This window comes from Genypterus blacodes, unplaced genomic scaffold (assembly GCF_046128005.1).
Source record: "Genypterus blacodes isolate CSIRO-AG114 ecotype Tasmania unplaced genomic scaffold, CSIRO-AGI_Gbla_v1 ptg000111l_1, whole genome shotgun sequence".
Taxonomy (NCBI): Eukaryota; Metazoa; Chordata; class Actinopteri; order Ophidiiformes; family Ophidiidae; genus Genypterus; species Genypterus blacodes.
The window spans coordinates 4,866,396-4,880,259 of NW_027466915.1; the positions used below are offsets into that span (position 1 = coordinate 4,866,396).

The window sequence follows — 13,864 nt, forward strand, 5'->3', positions numbered from 1 at the left end:
CACACATAGAATGGGTGTGATAAGGAAAAAAAAAAAAAAATTCACATCTTAGCTGCACTGCTGTACACTGCAGATGTGTACACAGGCTGCATGATTCTTGCCTGTTCGGCACAGTTCAGCATGAGCAAATGGATAAATGATTTAAGATCACGTATCTCCAGTGCATTAAGATTCTGTATGGTTTTACAATGCACAGAGGCTTAAATGGGGGAATACTTGGCATGCTATGTTTGGCTGTTATGCCAATCAAGGTCAAAACTGACGTGAATGCACAGCTCATCTTAGTAATACATAATTAACAAGAGTGGGAGGAAGGGTGGTAAAGACATTATCCAATGGAAGCTTGCAGTTCATCTTCAATTGTACACCGAGCTGAAAACACAAGCTTGTGCGGGTGCCAGGGAAAAGTGGCTTGAAGTTGACTGCAGGACATCCATCCTTTCCATTGTATTGTGTAATTCATTTTTCTGAGAGCTCTGCCTTGAGGGAAGAGGAACAAACAGCAATGTGATGACATCAGCACAGCCATAAAAATACTTCATTGTCACCACAAAACATCCAGCGTTGGGAAGAGAAATTAGATTGCAGAGGGAAGCCTGGTGTAGAATAGAGAGTAAGTCACATTGCAAGTGCAGTGTAATGATATAGAGGCGGTCATACAGAGCAGCAGAAAGGTTTTGTGTCGGAGTGTAGCAACATGCTAAGATGCCGCTGCAGGGTTGTTGTTGTTAATAATATACAGCACATAGCAGGGAAAGCAGGAATAGAAGGAGGAGGACAGATGCAGTGTAACAAAATGATACAGCCTTCAGGCAAATACTAGAAGAGAGGAACACTAACATCTGTTTTTACATGCAGTGTAATCGAATGACATTAAGCAAAAGAACAGGACAGTCCGAAGAACAAAAGATGCAGAATAAGTCTCTTTCTTGGGATGGGGCTGTCATCCATCTGTCCAGTTTGGTCCACAGTCACACTAAGATACTGTATCTGCACACACACACACACACACACACACACACACACACACACACACACACACACACACACAATATGCTCACTGAGACCTCTGAATAATCATTTGTTTGTGTTTCATATACAGTATGCTTCTACCCTTCCCAGGGTCAAAGGGTCTGAAGCATTCCCAGAATACAATGCTAAGCTCCAATCTTTCACTACTGATTAACCAAATAATAAACCCACTCACAGCCTACAGAGGCCAGTATGGAGAGTTCACATCTGCTGAGATGTAATGCATTAGAGACCCTGAGGCAGAGAACATGCCACGAAATTACTCATGTGATCCTTTCTGAGCTTTGTATGTACTTATACTAATCAATATGCATGAACATGAGCATGCTGATGTACAGCTGGGGGTGGAAATGGGACCTGTTACCATACGTTTAAGGAAAGCTGAAATTAATGTTTAAGGACCTTTATATCACGGTAGATGTATCCAGTTTTGCATCAAGCTTAAGACCCACAGATGTCTGTCAGAAAATCATTACATTCACTCAGAAAAGCCTCAGTGTGTTCCAAATGTTCTGTGTGTGCTGAATTTGGTTGTAGTTGTTTACTGATATAAGATGTTTTTAAGGTGTGAATATTTTCATTTTGGGAAAAAATCTAATGTTATAGAGACTAAACATGTGAGGGCAAGGAGTAATTGATTTTATATAAGAGATCTTAAAGAGGACAAATCCTTAAGAAATAAGGATGAAGCAGAATATGAAAGCAGAAATCCCAATAATGGCTGAGACAGAACACAAAAGTAATAGATAGGCAGGCTGAATACAGAGATAAAATACCAAATGCCCAAAAAGGCAAGAGTGTGTGTAATAGTAGTAGTATATTAAGCAGAGATATGCTTTTCTGTCTTCAACAGCCATGTGTGCAATTTGTACTGCGCTGTGCTTCAGCAGCTGGCGTATCCCCAGAACTGCTTCTTCTGTGACAAAATGACCTTGCAAGATGAAAATATAGATGAATGAAATGAAGAAGCTAGAGGTCAACATAGGTTACAGCTTAAATCAGGATACTGGCTCCAACAAGTCTGGGAATAACACAATAGATTAAAAGATCTGAGAGATCTGACAGATAGGTGACAACAGGTGAAGAAGGGCGACCTAAGTTCAATACACTGGGTTATACACTGGCTAATTAGATTGTATTGTTGTTGTGTCCTACCTGACAGGTCGCTCCTACCAGGTAACACTGAGAGGTTCTGTTTCGAAGCCGCGTAGGCTCACCAGGGGTTCGGCAAGGTTCGGTTTTGGGCCCTCTTCTTTTCTCCCTCTACACAACATCTCTTGGTTCTGTTATCCACTCCCATAACTTCTCCTACCACTGCTATGCTGATGACACCCAGCTGATTCTGTCATTTCCCTCTTCTGACACCCAAGTGGAGACGCGCATTGCTGCATGCCTGGCTGACATCTCAGGGTGGATGTCGAAGCACCACCTGAAGCTCAACCTGGACAAGACTGAGATGGTGTTTCTCCTGGGAAGGGCTGCCCGCACCGAGACCTGGCCATCACCATAGATGCCTCTGTGGTGACGTCTACTCGGACTGCGAGGAATCTGGGTGTGACCCTGGACGACCAACTGTCGTTCTCGGCAAACATCGCATCGGTGACGCGTTCCTGCAGATTCCTCCTCTACAACATCCGGAGGATTCGTCCCTTCCTCACCGACAAGGCAGCGCAGGTGCTGATCCAGGCTCTTGTCATCTCCCGCCTGGACTACTGCGACTCCCTCCTTGCTGGCGCCCCGGCTTCCGCCATCAGACCTCTGGAGCTCGTCCAGAAAGCTGCTGCTTGTCCGGTGTTCAACCTCCCCAAGTTCTCCCAAACGACTATCCTTCTCCATTCTCTACACTGGCTCCCTGTAGCTGCTCGCATCCAGTTTAAGACTCTGGTGCTAGCCTACAGGGCAGTGAAAGGAACAGCTCCTTCATACCTCCAGGCTATTGCCAAGCCCTACACCCCCGCCCGACCACTTCGCTCTGCTGCCTCCAGGCGGCTGGCTGCCCCGTTGCTCAGCGGCCCCTGCGCCCGATCGACACGGTCACGGCTTTTCACTGTTCTGGCACCTCAGTGGTGGAATGATCTCCCGAGTGATGTCAGGACAGCTGAGTCGCTGCCCATCTTTCGCCGCAGGCTGAAAACCCATCTCTTCCAAAGACTCTACCCGGATCCGCCCTCTTAGGACATCACCTATTTTGTCCTAGCTCTTCTGATGCACTTATTTGTCTTCTAATTTGTCCTTTGTTTCTCATCCATCTTGGTACCTAACTTCTACTCTAGCACTAGTTATGCTCTTAGCTGTTGGTTTTGGAAGGAAATGCGCTTATGATTTCTTGTGACCTGAAGTTCTTTTATCTACCTATGTTGAACGCACTTATTGAAAGTCACTTTGGATAAAAGCGTCTGCTAAATGACCGTAATGTAATGTAATGTAATATGTATAACAGATGCTAGATGAAACATCTCAGATCAACAAAGGAGGAAGGAGGGGTCTGGTCCTCACACAGCAGGGGGGGACCAGAGCCAGGGTAAGAAAAACAGTAACTTCAATAGGCACATAGAAATCTGATGGCATCATACCCACTCTGTATTTAAGTCAATCCAAGGAACCTTTCTAGGAGAATCCCAGTAAGTAGGGACGCCCACGTACACCGTGTGTTTGCACACAGTTGCATGTTAGATTTCTGTGTTATTTTCCCGTTAAAGGGAGTTCCCACGTACACTGTGTGTTTGCACACAATTGCGTGTTAGACATTTAAGGTGGATTTCCCGGTAAAGGGGCAACCCTTGTCGTAATGCTGCGTTAACTGCTCGTTGCTTCGGGACATAGACGAAAAGTGTATTTGGATTCTGGTATACTTTGTGATGGGAATTCAATTGGTAATGACTAGTGATATTTGTTTATTTCCAGACTTTCAAACGTTCAAATGTTAAATAAATTGATGATTGTTAAACTTTAAAATACTTCTGATATCATTTATGGGATTGTTTTAGTATTCTCTACGGGACTCATATTTCCGCGTCTTCAGGGGACGGGACCAGCTGTCTTGGTCAGTTTGACTTTATGCACCACGCGCTCTGAACTGATGCGAGCCTAATCGTCTAGATAATTACTAGCTGAGCGGGACTGACATATTGGAAAGAATTAGAATGAATGATATTTTGTTGGTCTAAGGCAGTGTTTTTCAACCGGGGTGCCGCGGCACGTGAGAGGTTGTCAGGGGTGTGTCGTTGCGTTCAATCGCAGCAGAAATTTTGAAGCGCGCTGCACTAACGTTAGCACTCAGTTCACAGTCATCCAGGCTGCTTGAAATATCCTCCTCCTGATCCGCAGATTTCGTCCTTTTAGTTCCCCTCTGCACGCAGTGCTACTATCTGAAAGGTTAGTAGTGTGCCGTGTGCAAACATTTATAAAAGGATAAAATTATTTTAAGTTGCATTTCAATTATCTCCTGGTTCATATATTTTTATTTGATTCCTCCGTGTACCACTACAGTGAGCCCGTGTACCACTGCTGGTACGTGTACCACAGTTTGAGAACGGCTGCTTTAAGTGATATGAGTACGCCCTGTTTGAACGAACAATCCAGTTTGGGCATAATTACGAATGGATAATTAATATTAGATTAATCCCGAATTCCTGAACTAATATAATGATCAGAAACTAAACCTCTCATTCTAAACAGAGAATTGGCAATCTATTTAACAGAATCAACCAATCAGAGACTAAATTATCACTAGCCACAAATACTTATTATCTTATGGAGTCAGATAAACAAGAACATTAAACAACAATTATAATAATATCACGTTGCCGATCCGACCCACCTTCCCCGCTACTATTGGCTGCTGTCGTTGGACCCAGGGCGGGACTTCTGGAAGGTTTTACAACCTCTCACACACACAGATTCAAGCTCACACTCAGACTACCACAAGCTCTCACTCACACAGGTATCAGCTCTCACATAGACAGATATGACCACACAGACACGCTACAATCACCACCCATTCAGATAGGTATGATCACCCATAGTGATACATGTGTGCTTTCATTTGTGTGTGTGGCACTTTTACCAGTATGTGTGTGAAATTTCACTAGTGTATATGCGGGATGATTTGGGTGTGTGAGATGTCCATTTATAAGTGAGTGTGTGGTTGCACTAGTGCGTGTTTGAACCTAACATGGGTTTTGTCCTAAGCGGCGCTTCATAGAATATTGTAATTGTATATTATATATTGTATTTGGAGAAACTACATTCTACGTTCCTTAGATAGTATTGTTGATATATGTTCTTCTCGGACACAGCACACACTGTCATGCTCCTGAGTGATTAAAGCAGCCATGTGAATGTTTCCATTCTCTGCTGGTGTCTTAAAATTGTAATAACTGTCAAACCAAGACGGCACTATACTGCTGGTCTGTGTGATGAATGCAAGTACACTTCAAGTGCAGTCTGGCTGCCTGCCTGTGTGATTATATATGGTTAATAAATGTGATTTAGTTTTTATTAAGGGGCCATTCATATGTGAGAGGCTGGGGATGTGAGGGTACAGGCATATAACCAGCCAAACAGCCTATGAATAATAATAAAAAAGCGCTCTCAACAGTCTTCATATAACATACCCACATATATGCCATCATGTGTCAAACTGTGTGTGAATCGAGTGTATAAATCTTTCACTGAGATCATCGTTCAGGCATCCTCACCCCCACAATTGCCATGGTTTCATAGCTGCTGATGCTATGTGTACACAGAAATGTAATCTGATATGCTCAGGGGTATAAACTGAAAGTACACTTTTATTGATTATAATATAATAATGTAATATTTAAGTGTTGAATATTTTAAGAATGCATTTGTCATGACAATAAGCATGCAGTTGTGACATTTTTGAGATTGTTTTTTTCATACAGAGAGAAGGAGCGATGAGAGAGAAAGAGAAAAGGAAAAGGGAAATAAATATTGAATGGCACCTAGAAAATGTGATACAGATGTGGACAAAATGCATAAGGAGACGAAGAAACTGTGACTTGAGCTAATGACTTAAACCAGGGGTGTCAAACTCGTTTTAGTACGAGGGCCACTCAAGGAACTTGGCAACTCAAGTGGGCAAGAGCAGTAAAAACAATCATTTACGAAAATATCAGAGAATCTATTCAAAAACCAATGTGTAACTGGACATGGATCCACGATAGCTCAGCCGCGGTTGACACTGTTGCAGAAAGAAGTCCCCGAGCTGCTTTTCTGTTTGAGGTTCTGTGTCAACAATTTTCTGCTACTCTTAACAGTGCGACCCCAATGGACAAATTAGGAATAGCAGTTTCTTTTTTTGAAAATTTGCAGTTAATGTCTTTGCTGTTGTTGTTCTGTTGGCTGGGTTCAATTGTGTAACACATTGCCATCAACAGATTTTTTTTTTTTCATATAGAGAGGGGAGAGAAGCAAAGGCAGAGAGAAAGAAGAGAACTAAAACCACAAAGAGAACCAGGCTAGGTAATGTTCATGTGAACATCGTACAACAGTGCAGCTTCAGAACGCATCAGAATCAGAATCAGAATCAGAATCAGAATCACTTTATTTGCCAATTAAGTTTGCACTTAAGAGTGAAGAGAATTTGCTGTGGTTCTGGGTGCAACGTGTAACATATAGAAAAAGACAACAGAAGACAACATATAAAACAACATAAAACAACATGTGCAAACAGCAGAATACTTAAATTAAAAACACACTAAATTAAACTAAACTAAATAAGTTAACTAAATGAGTGCTGATGAATAAGGTGTTAAAAAACGTGCAGGGGTTTATTGAATAAATTAACTTAAGACTACTGTTAAATAAAGTCAATGTGCAGGGGTTTTTGTGAGGTCAGTGGAGGACCCGGGCCTTGTTGATAAGGCCCACTGTCGAGGGGAAGAAGCTGGATTTGTGGTGTGAGGTTTTGGTCCTGATAGACCTCAGCCTTCTGCCAGAGGGGAGGGTTAAAAACAGTTTGTGTCCAGGGTGGGAGGGGTCAGCCAGAATCTTGCCTGCCCGCTTCAGGGTCCGGGAGGTGTACAGGTCCTGGAGGGACGGCAGGTTGCAGCTGATCACCTTCTCCAACAGCGCATGATACGCTGCAGCCTGCCCTTGTCCTTGGCAGTGGCTGCAGCGTACCAGCCGGTGATGGAGGAGGTGAGGATGGACTCAATGATGGCAGAGTAGAAGCGTACCATCAATGTCTTTGGCAGGTTGAACTTCTTCAGCTGCCGCAGGAAGAACATCCTTTGCTGGGCTTTTTTGGTGAGGGAGCTGATGTTGAGCTCCCACTTGAGGTCCTGGGAGATGATGGCTCCCAGGAAACGAAAGGACTCCACAGTGTCAACTGGGGAGTCACACAGAGTGATGGGGGCAGGTGGGGCTGCGTTCAGTCGGAAATCCACGACCATCTCCTTTGTTTTCAGAGCATTAAGCTCCAGATTGTTACGCCTGCACCAATTCACCAGACGGTCAGTCTCCTGCCTGTAGGCAGACTCGTCCCCATCAGAGATTAGTCCAATGAGGGTGGTGTCGTCCGCAAACTTCAGGAGTTGGACTGACTGATGACTGGAGGTGCAGTCGTTTGTGTATAAGGAGAAGAGCAGAGGGGAAAGAACACAGCCTTGCGGGGAGTCCAGCTGCTGGAGGGTGAAGTGGAGGGCCATGTTGACAGCGTCGTCTACAGACCTGTTGGCTCTGTAGGTGAACTGTAGGGGGTCCAGGAGGGGGTCGATGAAGGATTTCAGATGGGGGAGAACCAGGCGCTCAAAAGACTTCATGACTACAGAGGTAAGAGCAACGGGTCTGTAGTCATTAAGTCCTGTGGTCCTTGGCTTCTTGGGGATGGGGATGATGGTAGATGTTTTGAAGCAGGCTGTGGTGAGAGCAACAAAAATAAAAAACGCTCTGTTCTGTAACAATTTTATTTTCAATGACACAACAATTGTCATTTCTCAAAATGGCAATCTAACCAAATGTAAACCCCTCAGGCTTGAACAGGTGTCAACAAAATAATTCTGCCTTTCTTTCACATCTGATGAGTCAGATAACATAAAGGACAATCAGTCTAAAACAGTGTTTTCCAACCGGCACACTAGTGTGCCGTGAGAGATCGTCAGGTGTGCCGTGGGAAATGATCAAACTTCACTTAATTAGTCCGCGAGCCGATCCGGTGATCCGGCCCGTGACACAGACCGGAAGATCGCAAATTTTGAAGCGCACACTCTCCCCCCTCAACAGAAGTGTTGCATTCAATCGCATCGCAAATTTCAAAGCGCACATAATTAATGCCTCCTTAAAAAGAAAGAGTTAGTGTCAACACTGACCCCAAGGTTACGATTTAAATGTTGGCCGGCTGTTTGAACAGATGGGAACTGTCTCTCAGTAAGATTCCTTATCTTCCAAGTGGGTTGGGAATTTATGCTGCCCTAAGCAGATTTCAAAATTTCACCAAAGTTGGCCAATACAAAACTATGACAAAGCAGTTTACTTTTTAACATTGTATGTAAAAAAAAAAAAATCACACGGCAGATTACCAAACTCATGGTTGATGGAGATTACTGAAGAACCCACAGACGACCCTGCACCATACTGATCTCAGGACTGTTTAGATCAACTAACACCTTTTACTTATTCTTTTCTCACAGCAGCAGTCTGTAAGAACATTGTGGAATGGACTCACAGAGAACATTTGATTAACTTATCCCGCTGCCTTCCTATCTGCTGCACATCAGTGATACCTCCACAACTCTTCCCACCCAAAAACATGAGACATACTTGACAATTCAGGTGTTTCCCCTCATAGTGAATGGTGGTATTTGTTTAATAATCTGTACCAAGTGGTTTGTAAATCCCTTCCTTGTTATGTGCTGCATGCCACACATTGGGACCCTTTGACTGGCTCTCCTACACCTCACTATTTGGCTGAGATCTGACAGGCTCTACCTTTGATAAGATCACACATACATCCTCATAGGATGATAATGCATTTGAATGTTTGTTATTGTAACGACCGATATTATTTGTATCTTCCAGGGTCTTCTTCTTAGAATGAGTGTCAAGCAAGGCACAGGATTACTTCTCCTTCTTATGGCTTTATTAACTCGGGATTAAAAGTGCTCCATTATATACATCCACTCCCACCTCTCTCGTTTTCCCGTCCTTTCCCTAAATCATTCCCCCATCCTTAGCACTTTACAATTAACGTTCCCTATGGACAGATAACTAGTCCCTTATAAATGTATTACAAACTAAAATAAATACTGTAAATTAGAATAGTAAATGAAATATGACCATCAAAGATGTAAAACTGAATAAATGAAAATAAATCTCATTTTACATTCATCCCTCTCTTCAAAATGAAATGTCCTCATTTCAAAATGATTAAAACAAAATGAATCTCATCTTAAAATGTACTACTAAAATGTTTTCCTTTTTTGATGAAAAACAGTGTGCGTCACTGTCCAGATATCAGAACCCTAATTCATGATAAAACTCAATGAAACCAAAGCATTTCAGGCTCTAATTATGATTATGAGGCAGCAGTTTGTGTTACTGAGAGAATGGAAATGTTGTGGGTACTTCTTGTTCAACTAAAGGTACACTTTGCAAATATGTTGGCACCGTTTACATCTATGGGGACAAAGAGACAAACATTCTATTGTCGTGTACTCTTTGCTGTGGTTCCAATAAAACATCACTAGGTGACACTATGATTTTATTCCAAAGGAAGGCTGACACGTGTACAGCATTGGACTGACCACGCCCTCATAAATGACTCATAATACTGACAGGGGTTTACCTGTTCTTTGATAATAATGGCTGAAATTAATACGCTTTGAACGTATATGAATGTAATGAAAATAATGAGTGGAAGAATCAACGCACAAGACTGTGTCCGCTCTATATGAGAGGAGGGGAGGGGAGGGGAGGGGGGCTGACTGCTCCTGGACCTCTAATGCAGCTGCAGCTCCTCATTCAGATGCTGAGCGGAGCGGCGGGCGCTCGGAGGAGGGTATAACGCACACCGCGGCCCCATTAACTAATCGCATTTGAACCATCCGTGCATCTATCTGGGGGAGTGCTGCCCTGGTTGGAGGCTTGGCGTATCGCTGCAGTCAAGGCGACCTGGATGAACGGAGCCCAGCAGCATCACATTGTGTGAAATGCGTCACCGCGATCCAGTTTTCCCACTTTCACACATCGGTTCTCCACTCACGGACTGTCCCCTCTTCTGACCGTTTCATCAGGTAGGGCTTCTCCATTTTCCTTTGTCCGCGCACATGTCTAGGTCGACATTGCTATTGCGTAAGATGCATCTGACAGGATTAAAGGAAATGTATATGATTTACATACATTTTCCAGGCCTTCATAATACAATAGATGATGTATTGATCCGACGTCCACCCCATCTCACATGTAAAGCCACACTGTACAAATTGATCAGTAGCCTATGTGCCCTGGTGTTTATCGCCAATTTGAATGTGATTGATTGATATATTTTTTTTAAATGGTGTGCAGTGTCTAATGTATTTGTGGAAATAGGGTTCACGAAGTCATCTTAGCCCGTGTGGTGGGACTGATGGGCGGGTTACAGATGGTTCTGCTTTGAAGCTGGGGGAGTGTGTCTCAAGTCTCTTTCTTCCCGTGCAGGTAACCGTATGGGCAGCACGGTGTCACAGCTCTGAGCCCGGACAGCAGGAAAGGCTACTGGTGTCAAGACAGGCCGGGAAGGGTAGACAGGATGACGGCCAGGAGCTCAGAGGCCGCCGGGCTGTCGGTGCCGCTGCACCGCTGTCACGGGGTTTCCCAGGGCAACAACGGCACCTGCATGGAACAGCTCAGCCTCCTCCCCCCATTTTCCTCCACGCTCGCTCTCATTGTGCTGGTGGCCGTGCTCGTGGGGATCATACTCGTTTCCATGGCAACGTTCCACTTCCACAAGAGGAAGCTTCGGAACAGGAAGATCCAGCGCGCGCAGGAGGAATATGAGCGCGACAGTCGCAGCCCCGTGAACGACACCGCGCCCCCGAGGCCGTGCGTCATCATCCGGCCGGTGAGGTGTGAGGAGGAGAACCTCTCGTGTCTGAGCACAGAGGAGCAGAATGAAGCGGAGAGCCAGCAGGGATCCTCGTGACTGTTCACGTAGTGCTACTTCAGGGACTCTGGAATAAACAGGAAAAGCAATAAGGCACAAAGAACCACACCTGCACCATCTCTGCTGCTTGTAGATTAGAACCAGTAGGAAATAAGCGGAGTTGTAGGCCTCAAAAGGTTAAACTAGTAATAAATGATCAGACACCCTCTTAATACTCTCTTAATACTCTAGTATTTAAGGAACTGTATAAAGTATTGCCTGCTTTGACTTTTGGAACCTTCCCCTTCCCAAACCTCAAACCTTCTTTAATCTTTGAAGATGTTATAACTTAAAATCCTTACTGGGCTGTGACACACAGTTGTGTTGAATATGTAGAGTTGGTGACAAACAGACCATGATGTCCCAGTCTTCCTCGGCATGTCTCTGACACACTAGCAGTATGTAGTTAGGCTCTGGATGTTGTGGTGCTGTTAGGCAGTGTAAAGCTGCATATAGGCGATAGAATCGGCTCATTAGTTTGCATAGTATTTTTCTTCAATTAAGTGATTAGCATATTTGTACAAAGTATTGCTCTGTCCTCTAATGTCTGTGTGAGACATCTGCAGGTAGCTCTACTATCGGCTACTTTTGACAGGATGCAAGACATTTTGCTGTAGTTATGCAGAAAATAGTTTTCCTTAATGTGTCAGACTGTAAGTTTTAGCGCTAATACTATATTTTCATTTCTGAGTATTTTTAATGTAACCTCTGACATGTAATAAATGGAGAATCCTTCCAACAGATGGTTTCAGTTCAAATCAGTCTTTTTCCTGTATATTGTATCCTAGTTATAACAATCTAAGTATATTTAATCATATGAATCCACTGTACTGTACAAACATGCTTATCAGAGTTTGAATGTTTTAACATATGTATATGGAGTTCCTGTAATCTGCCTTATTTGACTAAATCATATTCAACATTTATAAATAAATATTTCTTTAAAGATATTAACCCTTTGAGCGTTTCAATAATAATAATTTAAACATGAATAGACAGAGAACACGATCTAAGAAATCTCAGAGAAAAGTACAGCATAATAAACTGAATATACTGAAGTGTTACTGAAGTTTTCATTCATTTAAACCAAAATCAACTACAGAGACACAAATGACATTCCCAAGGAAGTTGGAATCTGCACACATTCATGTCTATTTCCATCATCCATACTTAAGAACTAAACCATGTCTCCATACAGAACCATTCTATGGTATGTAGAACAATGTGATACCATGTCTACCACTACATATAGAACCATGTTTACTCTACTATACACACATGCTTCAGTTGTGTTTTAATGACATGGAAGTTACTCACAGTAGATCCTCAATTTAACTTCATTAATGGATTCATTGCATATCTGGAAGTGAATCAGCATCTGTCTCAGTGTTTGGGCCCAATGCCAGGACACCATGTTCTAAACTGTCCCCTGAAATGGAAGCCTTGAAATGAGAAGCAGTGTTTGGCCACAATGCAACCTTGGAAGCTGCACTGACAGTCATTGAGTTTCTTATCTTATTGGCATGAGAGCAATAGAATGAAAGTATTGAGTCAGCCAAAGATGACTAATGCAGAGTGCATTTTGGCATGTGTTCCCATCCAAACAATGTCCTGGTTATGCCCCAAACATCATTAGGACTGATGCTTACAAAGTCTGTATACTGTATTAGATCATGACTGGTTGACGAGGTCACACAGATAGACTTTGAATGATGTGAGCAGGAGAACACGGATGTACAGTCAAGGCCAGTTTCAATTAAAAACCTTTAGCCTTCAAACCATCCTGTAGAAGTAGATGTCCAGCCATGTTTTATCAGGTGAGTTAAAAGCCCCAAATACAAGCTGCATAAGTCTGTTAATGCTGGACTATGGTCATGGGTTATAGATAGATGGAGGTCATCAGTTTGAGATAGATGAAGGTCAGTGTAAGACTTTAAATGAATTGCCTGTTTTTCGTCATTGAAGGGGACAAGGACAGAGAGAGAGAGAGAGAGAGAGAGAGAGAGAGAGAGAGAGAGAGAGAGAGAGAGAGAGAGGATGGTTTGTACAATTTTACTTTGTTGTGGGAATAGCCTAGTTATTGTGTATAACCTCATTTAGAATTAATGAGGCCAGATTTTAGGGCTTTAATGTCCCAAAGGATCTGCTCCTCAATTCAGCGCATACTGTACTTTGCAAGAGAAGGTTTGCCTTGGACTGGATTATGTCCTCAAAGCCTGTGTGTGTGTGTGTGTGTGTGTGTGTGTATGTGTGTGTGTGTGTGTGTGTGTGTGTGTGTGTGTGTGTGTGTGTGTGTGTGTGTGTGTGTGTGTGCGCGTGCGTGTGATGCATGTGTCCCTTCAACTTATATGTACAACTTGAATATGGTTATTGGTGCCAAAAGTATAGTAACTTCTCTTTGAGTTCCTTTGATACTTAAGTTTCCTTTTTGATATTTTTCTGAGGGAGCTGGGAAGCATTCCCCACTAGAGTGAGTCGGCCACACTTGACAGACAAACTGATATTGGTGTTGAGATATACGGTATGAAAAACATGTGACTGATACAGGAAGAGGAAGTTTTTGATTGTGCACTTGTTTTGGAAGACCCAAATACCTGCAGAAACATAGTCTGTCCCCCAAACACTTCAATCGCTGAAATCAGCAGAAAACAGAAGAGGAGGTTTCCAGGTTATACCTGGAAACCTAAT

At 43.2% G+C, this 13,864-nt stretch overlaps 1 protein-coding gene across 1 annotated transcript; it reads left to right on the forward strand.

Annotated features, from left to right (window-relative positions):
* Positions 1-9,871: 9,871 nt before the first annotated feature.
* LOC143009296 (uncharacterized protein C11orf87 homolog) lies at positions 9,872-12,023 on the forward strand. The gene is made up of 2 exons (XM_076161382.1): positions 9,872-10,289; positions 10,693-12,023. The coding sequence occupies exon 2, from the start codon at positions 10,784-10,786 to the stop codon at positions 11,174-11,176; it is 393 nt and encodes a 130-aa protein (XP_076017497.1). The 5' UTR covers positions 9,872-10,289; positions 10,693-10,783; the 3' UTR covers positions 11,177-12,023.
* The last annotated feature ends 1,841 nt before the right edge of the window (positions 12,024-13,864 follow it).